Genomic DNA, 13,090 nt, shown 5'->3' on the forward strand with positions numbered 1-13,090 from the left:
ATAACGAAATGTGTGGGGACACAACGTGTCTCATGAAAACCTTTCATTTATATTTTTAAAAATATATGATTTGCAAGATAACATACATTTCCAAGACTTTTCACATTGAACCAATTTTGTCGAGCTGCGATCAAGCGGCGGTTGAGATGGTGTTCTATCAAAAAACTGGACCCATGGAATTTCTTGAATGCGTCACTTCAGGTGCAGCTGCGTCACCGGAAGTGATGCGGACTCAGCTGTTTTGACCCGATTATGCATACTGCACATGCGCAGTACCTGTATGATCCCTCGACCGTGGTGTGCATACACGGATGCGACAGAAGGGGAATATACTAGTGCACCATACTAATTGGCACCTTTGCTGCGTAAAAATGCATGCACGTTGGTATTGCTTATTTCACATAGACTCAGAGGTTTCTCGTTACTTTCCCGTGACACACCTACACACTGCAGCTGACACACTAACGTGTCACGACCCACAGTTTGGAAAGCTCTGGTGTACATTGTTAAAACATCCTAAAAGCATCCTAAAATTCCACTGGATAGGCCTGCTGGAAGAGATCAGTCTTTATAGCTTTCTTAAATGCTAAAAGACCGCTGCACGATATGATAGCATTGTGAAGTTATTTGAAGGAAGGGTCATTAAAGGTGGCCACTAAAATTAGATAAGACAAAAAAAAATGATACAGTGGATAAGAATCTGTTTAATTCATAGGTACTTCAGCACTAAGCCAAAAGTAGAAGAGGGACGAAATCTATGCAGAATATGGTGCAACCCATAAATGGCATTGTGTTATGTGTGGGGCAGATTGGCAGGTAACCACTTTAGGCTGAATACTAGGCACTGTGTGGCTCTATAGAGATCCCCATGGCCTCATTGACAAGGAGCTCAGGGCCTGGAGTAAAATAAGGAGGAAGTAAGAGAACAGACTTGGAGCAGCACTGGGAGCGACGTCTCTGTTTCATTGTCAAAATGCTCAAGAAATGATGAGTCGAATGTAACACTGAGACACACTTAGAAATCATAGCAGGCACTGATGATCAGTGCCTTTACCATTTCCCTCTGGCTAGCACCTGTAGAGCATCAGCTTTTAGTATGTGTTAGCCCTGCAATTTTTTCAGCAGTCAACACAGAGGCAGAGTAATGAGTTGATACTGCTTTGTATTTTACTAGGGGACAGCGGTGTTTTGGTACAATCTTTTTCCAAGTGGTGAAGGAGACTACAGTACAAGGCATGCTGCCTGTCCAGTACTAGTTGGAAACAAATGGGGTATGTATGAAACTTGAGCTATGACATAATCATCATAGCTGTCAACACGTTAAAATATATAAAATGCACTTGAAAGATTACATCCCAAACATAAGTATCAGTGGGAAATGGGACTTGAGGGTGATATCTAAAATGATGAGATGGGGAGGAGAAATGTAAGGGAGTCATATTAGCAAGCTACGATATCATTCAATGCGGCCAGGTGGGGTTTGGCCAAAGCCATTTAAATGTTGGTCGCACACAGAAGCAATATTATTGCATGATAAATCTCATTATGCAACAATAAATATGGAACAATTTACCATGTCACATTTCTAGTTAGACTACAGAAAATAACCATTTCTGCATCTAAACAGTATTTTACTGGCTACATTTTACAGGTGTGAGTGATAATATGCAATGTGGCTCTTTTTCTTTTCTTCTTCTTTTTCTAGTATCTAATAAATGGATCCATGAACGTGGCCAAGAATTTCGAAGACCATGTACTTTATCAGAGTTAGACTGATACAGACCTTCCCCTTCTGTCTTCTATTGCAAAATAAATTTCCCTTCCATGTTGCCTTGATTAACACTGATAGTTTACACTAGCACTCCACTACAAGTTCTGTCTCCAGTGCCAGCCAGTTCTTCAACTATAGACAAATACCTCTGCTAATATATTCATTTCATTTTTAATAGAGAGATTATATTTGATTTCTAACGTCTGTGAGTTGTTATGGCCAAAAACAACTTCTGTAGAGACACTACTTCCATTTCTATGGATGGTAGGGTGGACATGGACAATCTATCATCTGACAAAGGCTTTGTTTGCTCAGAGGGTAAGATACTATACGTTGCTTCTACTTCAGTTCCTTGATTTTCAAATGCCTCTCCACTGCTATAAAACTGTGGACAGGGGCTGCAAGCCACATCAGATTGACTTCAATGGCAAAAAACCCACAAATGAACACAAATATGATGGGTTGTGCTCATGGGCTTTATCGTCAAGCTGTTTATTCCATTCCAGAATGGCTTTTTCAGTGCCATGAATGTTCAGACACAGATTATCTTCCTTTGTTGTTGTTATGCCTTACAGATGAACCTGGCTGCTAATCCTAAAAAATGAGCCAGTAGTTGTGCACATATAGGTGGCTTGAGTAGTACCACAGTACTATCCTTTGTCACCTGCATGAGCACAGCTTGAAAAAAATGTCTTTCCAGGTGTGATTCATCTTTTAACCACATTGTGATTCAATTCTGTCCTTTTCAAAATTATTGCTGCCTTTGTTGTTTTGTAATTGGTAGTAACCCTATGAATCCATGGAGACAAGAATGCCATTGGCTTAAACATAACATTGTGCCTTAGACTGGGAGTTTGAATTTGTATAAAACAATTTGTATGATGTGAAAATGCATATTTTCCTTACCAAAATGCCAAACTTTGTTTTCCAACTGAAGTGTTTTGTGACAAAGATGATATATTTATAATACTAAATCTTTTGAAAGCTTTTTGCTTTGAGTATATTGGATGTTGTGAACTCCGGATGTGTGCTATCTCTGTTACTAGCCTTTTAATTACCTAGAGCTGAATTCACATAGGATGTTAAGAAGACAATTATAGCTCCCTCCTATATTCTAGCCACTTAAGTGTCCTGCTTCAGGATTTTTATTATTTTGTACAAAAGTCTCCAATAAGAGCTTGGCATTTCTTGGATGATTTTGTAGCCAGTGCAGCCAAATACAAACCTTTCAGAGTTGTATCTGAGTTAAGATGTATGATTGGAAGTCCTCTGCACAAATATGTTTTGGCAATAATCAAACCAGTATTTCAGAACAGAAGTAGCTGGCCGTTGTACTGGATCACTGACAAGGTAGATAAGTGCTTCTGATCCTGTTGAATCTATTAGTTGTAAGATTTAGCTTACATCTATTAGTTGTAAGATTCCTGGTGCTACAGTCAAATAGAGGCTTGCTTTCCATAATTGCTACAAGCTGCATATTTTTATTTAGTAAAATGTATAAATGTTATGCTAATTCGAAAGCAAAGAATGCTCACAGTCATTTAATGCTGCACTTTCACACTTGAATAATTACCAGACGTAATATAAAAAGAGGTGCGTTCCCAACTAAGAGGCGAATCCTCCCTCCTTTTCATTTGAAATAACAGGTACACATATCAGTGAATCAAACACTGTGCTTCAAGCAGGCTGCTCACTATTTTTATTTTTAAAAGCACTGCTTGACTGTTCATAAACTTGCCTGTTGTTTTGTCCCAAATTGATGGAAGAAAACATTGCCTTTAAAAAAGAAAAACAAAGCAAAACCATTATGGAAACTCGAAAGGGGGACATTTGTAAGTGACATCACAGGGTCAGGGAAGTCAGTTAGCACCATGCACAATTGACTTCTGCTAAAAACTTTCAGAACTTGTTTTTTCTTCAGACCTCAATCCTGTAGAGGGTAGATACTTTAGTTGCTTTAGTTGCTGCTTTAGTTCCTTTAGTTTTCTATAGAATATACATTCAGTTCACAGGATTAGTTTTTTGTTTATGTTTTAACAAAAGTTATTTTTGCACAATAGTGCTTTGTTGCATTTTCTTTTGGATTTATGACTCTGCCATTGACATTCCTCAGTATCTTTTTTTGTTCTATGTTATGCACATTTTTGTAGTACACAAATATCAGTACAGGAATAATAAGGGGCCAAGCTGAAATGTGGGACATATGTGCTATATGGAACATCAGACCGTGACATCTACTCACAAAACTGATTTCCTTCTGGATATGATCTGCAGTTGTAAGCAAGAAGCATGAGAAAGTTTGCAGGCCAATCCTTGGAATGAAGCTGTAACTGGAGAAGCAATCTGGAATAAAGTGCAGATAACCCGAGTAATGAACTTATGAGGTTGTCCTATACCAAGTCAGACTGTTGGTCCATCTAGCTCAGTATTGTCTCTACGCCTACTGGAAACAGTTCTCCAGGGTTTCAGATAAGGAATCTTTCACAGCCCTTCATAGAGATGCTGCAGTATGAAAGCCTTTAACTGGAGATTGCCTTGGACTTATCTTGGAGAAAACAGCTACTATAGGGAATCATAAGAACCTCAGGACTGAATCCCCAAATATGAGAATTACTCTAGTTTAGGGGTAGGCAGTCAGGTGCACTCCAGCTTTTTTGGCCTGCAAATCTCATAAGTCGCAGTCAGTATGGCAAATGAGAGTTATAGTCCAAATTATCTGGAGGGCAGTAGGTTGCCTAGCCATGCTCTAATTTCTCTAAACAGTTTGACATAACAAAGGCCAGTGCTTTGACATAAAGTCTGCAGTTCCATGTCCCGTTGGTTTGTAGCAAGTCCCATTTAGTTCTGTGCCCAGCTGTAACACTAAATTATGAACATGCATGAGCTTTGGGGCTCATGCACTCCCCCTCATCTGGCATAGTCATAAGGAGGAGATTGGAAGCGCTTTCTTCCATTTTCGATTAACTGCAGTTGTTTGTTCCATCCAAATCTAGACAAACTGGTTAGGCTTCACGTATAGTTTAGAGAAACAAGCCAGCTTCATAAACTATGGCTTATGACTAAACACTATTTGCCTCAATTGGGATAAATAAACTAGTTGATTGAAAACAAATGAAAACTTATGATCTTGTGACCATGATGGAGGGAGGGGGAGCTCACAAACCCTACACTCATGCATGTAACACTAATCGTTGGTTTAGCATTACATCTCGTCCAGGCTAATGTGTACTAGGGTGACTCAGATTCTTAAACCGAAGAAATTAATTTAAGCATCTCTGCAAATAGTGTATGGCAGTAAAATGTATCTTTAAGTTAAACCAGTATACTTTGAAATTCAGCTGAAGTGGAAGCACTTCAGCTTATTTTGATATAAGTGCTTTTAGTTCATGCTACTCCCTAGTGTAAAACACATCAGCTTAATTGCCTGGTGGATTGCATTGCCAAAATGGCATGCCTAAATTTGGAAAGAGTATTGCAAGAGTGATGGCTGTGACAATGATCCTCTTAGAAGAAGCTACAGACATTAGTTTACCTTTGATCGGGATATTTTATTGTTAGCCTTGCAGAGTTTAGAACTAGAACAATTCATAGCGTGTGGGGAGGGGAGTACAAGGCCCATTTTCACATAAGAAGTTATACACCTCACTCACATTACTTTTAAATGGCTATTTATAAGCTGCAATTTAAAGCTGAGCCATAGTGGCCTGGCTGAAATGAACTTTTTAGTCTCATGTCTGCTGAATAGGTAGACATAAAAACAGACAAGAATATGTTTGTATACTTGTCTTTTGCTTGGTAGAGTAAAAAATAGTCCTTACAATAATTACAGTCATAATCCTCCTTCTCTTTATAAACAAACACAATGTGTTCTCTCCCCATAAAAAAGTCATGAGCAGCAAAGAACACTACTTGGGAGCATGGGGTGGTCTTCTGATGGTCCACTGGTACCTTGCTTCTGTCATGTTTTAGCTGCACAATAGTAAGCCCTTCCTAAAACAAAATTTAAGTAAGAATGGATGTAATTTAAAACAATTACTGCACAATGCGACAGAATGTGAACTGCAGAGAGGTCTTGAGAACTCTTGAAAACTGTGACATTTTGATGAAATATTCCATAAGGAAATTCATTTTTAAGAGATTTTCTGGTGTATGTTCTTAGACAAGTGATTTCTATTCAGAACTGCAGTTTATGCCTCACTATATTCTTGAAGGCAGCTAAGAAATGAGTTAAATAAATAAATGCACCTAATATGTATTACTGAAATACTTCCCTTAAACATTTTTTGTTTGAGTTGGAACCATTGCTTCATTCATGTAAGTTGCTTTTACAATATGGTAATCCATAGTTGGACTTGGAGAATATTTCAGATTCCTATGACACCGCATAAGACTGTAGGAGCTAGGTTGCTGGTATTTTTACAGTGCTGCTACTGATTTATTGGCTTGTTTATTACACATGAAGGTGCTGAATTCCTGCCACATTTAAATAAGTGAATCAAGGCGGCACTTCCTTTTCCATGTCAAAGTTCAATAGCGATAGCCCCTTCCTTTCTGGGGCATGGGTGAGGAAGAAAATCTGTTTTGCTGATGACCAGATTGTTCCTGATGGGTGGTGGGGAGAGATTTAAGCCCATGGTACTAAGCCCATTTTTCATCACAGTACTACTCCATCCATGATTCCCCAAGGAGTTTGAGTGCTTGCGGTCTTCTCTGTTGCTTTAGGACACAGAGTGTACCTCCTATGTGATTGCTATTTCGTGTGAAACGTATGAATGACAACTGTTTGGGTTTATAATGAGGATATTTGAGGAATTGCCTTACTGTATTACTTTTTTGTAATAAAAAAATGTAAAAAAACAAAAAAACAAAACCCAGGCTTTAAATAAAAGCCTCTGCCATTACTGGGGCGAATCCTCCACATTGAACTGGGGTGTGACTTTTCTTTCTGTTGAATTTCATTCATAGAATTCAATTGTTGTCTGGTGCATCAAGGATTAAGTTATGTGGAGTTCATTTATGTAATACATCTCTAGGCGTCAGAAGATAGTTATGCTCTGGATTACTCTGTCTTATCTGTGCTTAATGATGGAATGGGAGGTTAATGTTGTCTCATTTAGGAGGCTGCAGCAGTAGCAAGCGAAGAAGAAGTGTGCAAGAAAATGAGCATTTAAGTAATTTTGACTTTAGCTACCCACCTTACCTTCCCACTACTTATTAGTAGAAAGGAAGTGTTTCGGCTGGTACCATACTCATTTGCACTGTTGACCCATAACACTTTGTCGCTTATGAGTGTGTTGGAATAATCTCACCAATCTTCACCAATCAGTTTGCTTCAGATTGTCACTGGGCGGGAATCTGGAGTCAATCCAGGGCCAGGTCTATACCTTGTGTCAAATCATTATGATGCCATCATGTTAATGCTATATACCTCTTGCGCATTCATACCTCGTAGGACGTGCAATGACATTTGTTGTGCTATTTTGGTTAATGGAGAATAAAAAGCAGGAGATAATTCTATGAAAGTGGTATATGGAATGTGTAATGTGCCCCAACAGTTATCAGCGCAGTTCAATACCACTATAAAGCAATAGTATAGATCTAGCCCAGATCTTCAGTAAGATGGCATGTATGATGTCTGTATTTGCCACATTCTCGCTTAAGCTATCTAAGACATGTACAGCTTAAAATGTATATTTATTTGATTGATAAAATCACACTGCCTTGCAGGTGCTCAGGGCAATATACAATAAAAACATTAAAACTTCAAACCAAAGGAACAAAACCATATAATATTTACGAGCAGCATTAAAAGTAGAGAGCAGCAAAACAAAACATGAATAGCCTCGTGGAACAGGACAGTGTTCCCTTGTACTGCTTTAGGCAGGCAGTAAGGAGTCAATCTCATCTCACCTCACTCAGGAGGGAGTTCTACCATCGGAATGCTGATATTTTAAAGGCCATCTCTTGAGTACCAACCAACATATAACAAGCATCCAGTGATGTAAGAGAGAGTTCTTCAAAGCTGGTGCTGCAATAATAGGGCAAGTGTGATCAAGGCAGAAGTTTTTCTTTTAAGGCTTTGAAGAGAGGCATACTTTATAGACAACCATTTGGGGATTGAGTGTGGGCAGTAGAACATGAAGGTTGGGAGTTGCCTATAAAAGAACCCAAATCAAAGGAGGGATATACAGTATTTCTTTCTGGCTCTTCCATGTGATGCCCAGGTATCCCAGCCTCTGTCCACTTCAGTTGCTGGACGGAAGCACGATTGGTGAAGAGGGCTATTTCTTGAAGGTGTCTGTGGTTTTTCCTGGCTATTTAGATTGCGCACTTGAGGGTGGTGGCAGGCAGTATTTCCCATGTGACCAGCCAAGAACCTTTAAAAAACAGCAGTTTGAGCAGCGGTAGTAAAATCTAGGGGCTAGAAAGAGGTCAGTTTCATCACTATACCTGCAGTGCCTTAATCAGTCACCACTGCCTTATGTTTTAAAAAGAAAATCCTATGTGTTAGACTTTACTTTAATTTTATCTTATTGTCAGTTACTGGAAGCCTGGCCAAAAGGTAACATGTAAACATTTTAAACAATAAATGTTTGTGAACTCTGATCTTTCAAACGCTACACGAACTAAATGTGTGAAATGCTTGGTATGAGACTCAAATCTTGTCTTTTCAGGATTGCAGGGATTGGATTTCCATATAAATCACATAGGCCCCATTCAGACAACACGCTAAACCATGCTGCTTAACCACAAAATGGTTAACGAAATGCTTTAACCTTAATGCATTCCATTAACCATGTTGTGGTTAAGCAGCATGGTTTAGCGTGTTGTCTGAATGGGACCATAATGAATTATTATAAGCGAGAAGTTGTTAAAGGAAGGGCAAATGGACAACATGAGCGGTTTCCTCCCCCCCACCCAGGAGCTGACCTTCTATATAGTACCTTAACTATAGAGCGTTATGCTAAGTCCAGGGGGGGGGGGGAGTATGCACTTCCTTAGAATTTGGGGGGCTCTCCCATCCTTAGCTCATTTCATTAAGTAGGGTTACCTGTACAGCATTTTCAGGTGGCTAGAGTGGCTGCTATGGAGAGAAGAGGGTGAAGAAATATTTCTACCAGCCCAGTTCCCTGTACCTAAATCTGGATCCAACCCAGTATATAATTATAAAAATTGTGTAAGTTTGTGCTTGTGAAACATAAACCAAAATGCACAATAGGGGTTAAAACTGAAACCAGATTCTCTACTAAAGAAAATGAAAGCAATATTTCAGATTCATTCTTTCAGTTCACAGCGTTTGTGCCAAAATGATATGGGTTTATTTTCATTATTTCCTTGTGCTTAAAAAACATATCTGGAATATAGTATAAAGTTATCTCACTTAGCAAGTCTGCACATGAGGTGGGAAAGATTGCTCTGAATCCTCAGGCAACGTCCTCTGTTTTTAATATGATGTAAGCAATGAAAAGATTCCTCCATATGCTGCACACCTAAAATGCTTTCTTTGCATCAACACCTTTAGAAAGGCACAGCCTGACTAATTCAAGGACGTCTGAAAGAAAGTCTCCATGGAATTGCAAATGCAAGTTCACTAGAGGGAGCTGGTGTGCTGAGATTTTCATGCCCACTAAGCTGTATTTTTCAGCAGCTTTGGAGCTGTGATTTTTTGTTATGAGTCTTTGGATTACTCGAAAGGCAATCTATCAGTCATACTGGTTTTATAGCAAGCATTATATCTGTGCCTTTTGCCTGTCAGAGAGCATATATACAAATTATCTTTAACTTTTCAATCCAGAAGAAATGTCCTCTCCATATACAGACAGGTGTAAATACTGGCAGTCACTTATCTGTCAAAGGCAGCAAAAATTAACACTGCAATATCTGCAGGCTGAGTGGTTTCAGGATTGGGCAGAAGCCCTCCTATGCCAGCAGAATGATAGAAATGACACTGTCATGACAATAGCGGTAATAGTCCTGCCCAGATAAACGAGTGGAACAACTAAAATTGGGCAGAGTTGTGGCCAGGACTGGGTGACATAGGGAAGGAACACATTATTATTATTATTATTATTATTATTATTATTATTATTATTATTATTATTATTATTATTATTGTATCCCGCCTTTTGCCCAAGGCAGCCTTACAAAATTTAAAACATAGACATTGTAAACTTTGGAAAAGAAATGTACAAAAATTAAAAAAAAAATACAATATTAAAACATTAAATGTTTAAAACACACAACAATTTTACAAGACCTTAACATAGATGGAGGACCAGATTATTCTCCAAAGGCCTGTCGGAACAAACAAGTTTTTGCCTGCTTCCGAAAGCCCATCAAGGAGGGAGCCAGCCTAGCTTCCCCGGGAAGAGAGTTCCAGAGCACTGGAGCAGCCACCGAGAAGGCCCTCTCCCTTGTTCCCACCAAGTGCACCTGTGAAGATGGGACTGAAAGAATGGCTTCTCCAGAAGATCTCAAAGCACAGGCAGGCGTATAAGGGAGAATACGGTCTTTCAGATAACCTGGACCCGAGCCATATCCTATGCTCCTCCAGACCATGTCTCATTGATTGCAGAATTTTGCACCAGACCTCATGCGAGAAATTCCCCCCATTGATTTCAATGGAAGGGGAAAAAATAAAGCCAGCTTCCCCTATATAGTTAACCACCCTGCCCATATCACCAAGACAGAACATGGGATGCAGTATAACCCAGCAGCCTATAAAAAAATACTACTACAAGTATATAACGTGAACACAGAACGACTACTGTTCAGATGATAGGGAAAGGTGTGCATGGGGCTATTCTCTCTGGCCCATGTCGTGCACACTTAAGTGCTCACAAGGGTCAATATTGAAGATGACAAATGGGGAGAAAGGTACTTTGCCCCAAAGGCATAAAAGCTTGTCTTCCAAAATTCAGGATATTGCTAACACGTCTCTTCCTAGAATCCTAACACTACCTTGCTTTAGGACTTTAAACACCAACACCAATCCTCACTCCCAACAACTGGGGATGCTCCCTGACAGACATTCATGAAAAAAGTGAAGGTGTTCCCACTGTGCAGCTGGTGCCGAAAGGTGTATGGAACCTGCTAACCTGGTGCCTGTTGAGCCATTGTCCATAGTACAGAAGCCTGGTTGGCCATCCCACACATGTAACTGTCGTTTGGAGATCTCCATCTTAGATGCTGTCTAATAAAGTAGGGTGATCATATGAAAAGGAGGACAGGGCTCCTGTTGTATTGAAAAGGGGATTTCATCAGGTCAAGAGGGCTGGGCACCTGCAGCTTTAACTGTTGTGAAGAAGAGGGAATTTCACCAGGTGCTGCATGCCTACAAATGACACTGGCTGAAATCCCCTTTTCAATACAATGGTTAAAGATGCAGGAGCCCTATCCTTTTCACATGGTCATCCTAAATAAAGGCTTTGATTTTGCCACATCTGTGTATATTTCTCTGCTAGGGTGTGGGAAAAGGATGACTCTGGCTCCCTTTCCTATACTCTAATATCACCTGGCTTCAGCTTGCCTCGGCAAAGGACTCTGAAGGAGGTGGACAAGGAGCATAAAGAGTTTGGGGCCAGTAGGCCCCTCTTCACCAAGGTAACCTGACTGAAGGCACAGACTGCTCTGGGCGCACAAGTGAGATGGATGTTGTTGCCAGCATATATAAGGTAATGAGTTGGGGGTGGGAGGAAAGAATAGGGGGAGTGGCAATGGGTCCTGCTGAAAAGCTTAGCAGGGCTATTGTGTTGGGCAAAATAGCAGCGAAGGGGATCTTTGAGTTACTGGGTAGGGGTGGGAAGGCCAGCTTTTAATGCAATCAAGATTGGTTACTCATAGATGTTTCCAGGTCCTGTTCGTGTTGGCATCCTCCAGAGGCTCTCCTGTTGTTTTTGAGGTTTATTCTGCTGAGATCTCCTGACTCCCAGTCCAACACTTTAAGCCACTACACTGCACTGGCTCTCTAGACAAATGTCACTATACATTCTTCATAAGGCTGAACTGAAGGATAACTCAGGTGCTATAAACATCAGCACGTTCCAACTCCTTGCTCTTGCTCCTTGAGAAAGACAACCAATGGGATCAACAGAAAATGCTGACTGGTACCAAATTACACTGCCTAATTAGTACATTTCTGAATTAATGGGAGGGAAAATTGATTGAACCCCATTCTCTTCTTATAGCAGGGGTGGGCAACTTGTGGCCCTCTTGATGTTGTTGGACTACAACTCCCATTAGCCCTAGTCAGCACAGCCAATGGTGAGGGATGATGGGAGTTGCAGTCTACAAGTTGCCCATCTCTGTCTTAAGATGATAGGCATCCAAGGACATAGTTTGGATATCGGTGCATTACCCAACCTCATGACCAGTTGGGGCTTTCAGACCCATCCAGATGAAGTGAAAGAGTGGATCTATATAAGGATTTTGAAAGTGGTGCTGTTGCAACCTGGTCTTTTGCACAAAGAGATGATTCAGCTAAGAGGTACTTTAATTGCTCCTTGAAGCGAAGCAGAGTGGACAACATGACTCTTGAACCTGCTTTCCTCTGTCTCAGCATTTGCGGATAACAGATCCTCAAAATAAAATAATAATAAAAAAAAAAACACCAGAGGGCAAACAAAGCAGGCATTCATCATCTGCTGCGTATAGGTCAAATCGATCTGATAACTGCTTTAAATTGCAATATGTGAATAAGCAGGAGGTATGAAGAAATGTTCCCAGATATGAAGCCGAAGCCTTATTTTTCAAAATCTGGCCAACTCTAATTTCATGTTTTGTGCACCCTTTCATGTAGTGTTTTAAAAGTGTTACTTTGCAGAAATCTGGAAACTCAGGTCAGTCCATTAAAAGATACCATCTTGGTTCTGCCTTGGTCCTGCAAAAATGAGAGCAGCAGTAGTGTCTCTCCTTACACCAGAGAGAGTGAGAGCTTCTTTACATGAGGATTTATTGCACACTCATGATTGGCCACTCATGGAAGTTTACGGGTCCTTTACATGACACTGTCAACCTCCAGGATGTCTCCTGTTCCTTTCCTTGGTAATCTCGCTTTAAAAAAGGTCAGAGATAACTTGATGGAGCATTGTCGAGAGGGTAGTTTTCAATTACAAATCATGTGGTCACTGTTGGCCACCATCTAAAGGAGTCATAGTCAACATGGAAAGACAAGAAGAAGAAGAAGAAGAAGAAGAAGAAGAAGAAGAAGAAGAAAAGGTAAGGCTGTGCGGTTTTTCCTTAATGTAGAGATGCTCTAAGACTGCTGGTCTTTGTTTGCTGTTAAAGGGTGGATGCTTGTTAATGTTGGGCTCTAGGCAG

At 40.2% G+C, this 13,090-nt stretch overlaps 1 protein-coding gene across 3 annotated transcripts in view; it reads left to right on the plus strand.

Annotated features, from left to right (window-relative positions):
- The window catches only part of P4HA1 (prolyl 4-hydroxylase subunit alpha 1), a 40,775-nt gene extending 33,552 nt beyond the window's left edge, over positions 1-7,223 (plus strand). For all 3 annotated transcript variants that reach the window (XM_063132973.1, XM_063132974.1, XM_063132975.1), the window contains exons 14-15: positions 1,175-1,271; positions 1,706-7,223. In XM_063132973.1, the coding sequence (XP_062989043.1) occupies positions 1,175-1,271; positions 1,706-1,776 (168 nt within the window). In that variant the 3' untranslated portion in view covers positions 1,777-7,223. The remainder of the gene's footprint in view (positions 1-1,174; positions 1,272-1,705) is intronic.
- Positions 7,224-13,090: the final 5,867 nt, after the last annotated feature.

This window comes from Elgaria multicarinata, chromosome 8 (assembly GCF_023053635.1).
Source record: "Elgaria multicarinata webbii isolate HBS135686 ecotype San Diego chromosome 8, rElgMul1.1.pri, whole genome shotgun sequence".
In the NCBI taxonomy this organism is placed as follows: domain Eukaryota; kingdom Metazoa; phylum Chordata; class Lepidosauria; order Squamata; family Anguidae; genus Elgaria; species Elgaria multicarinata.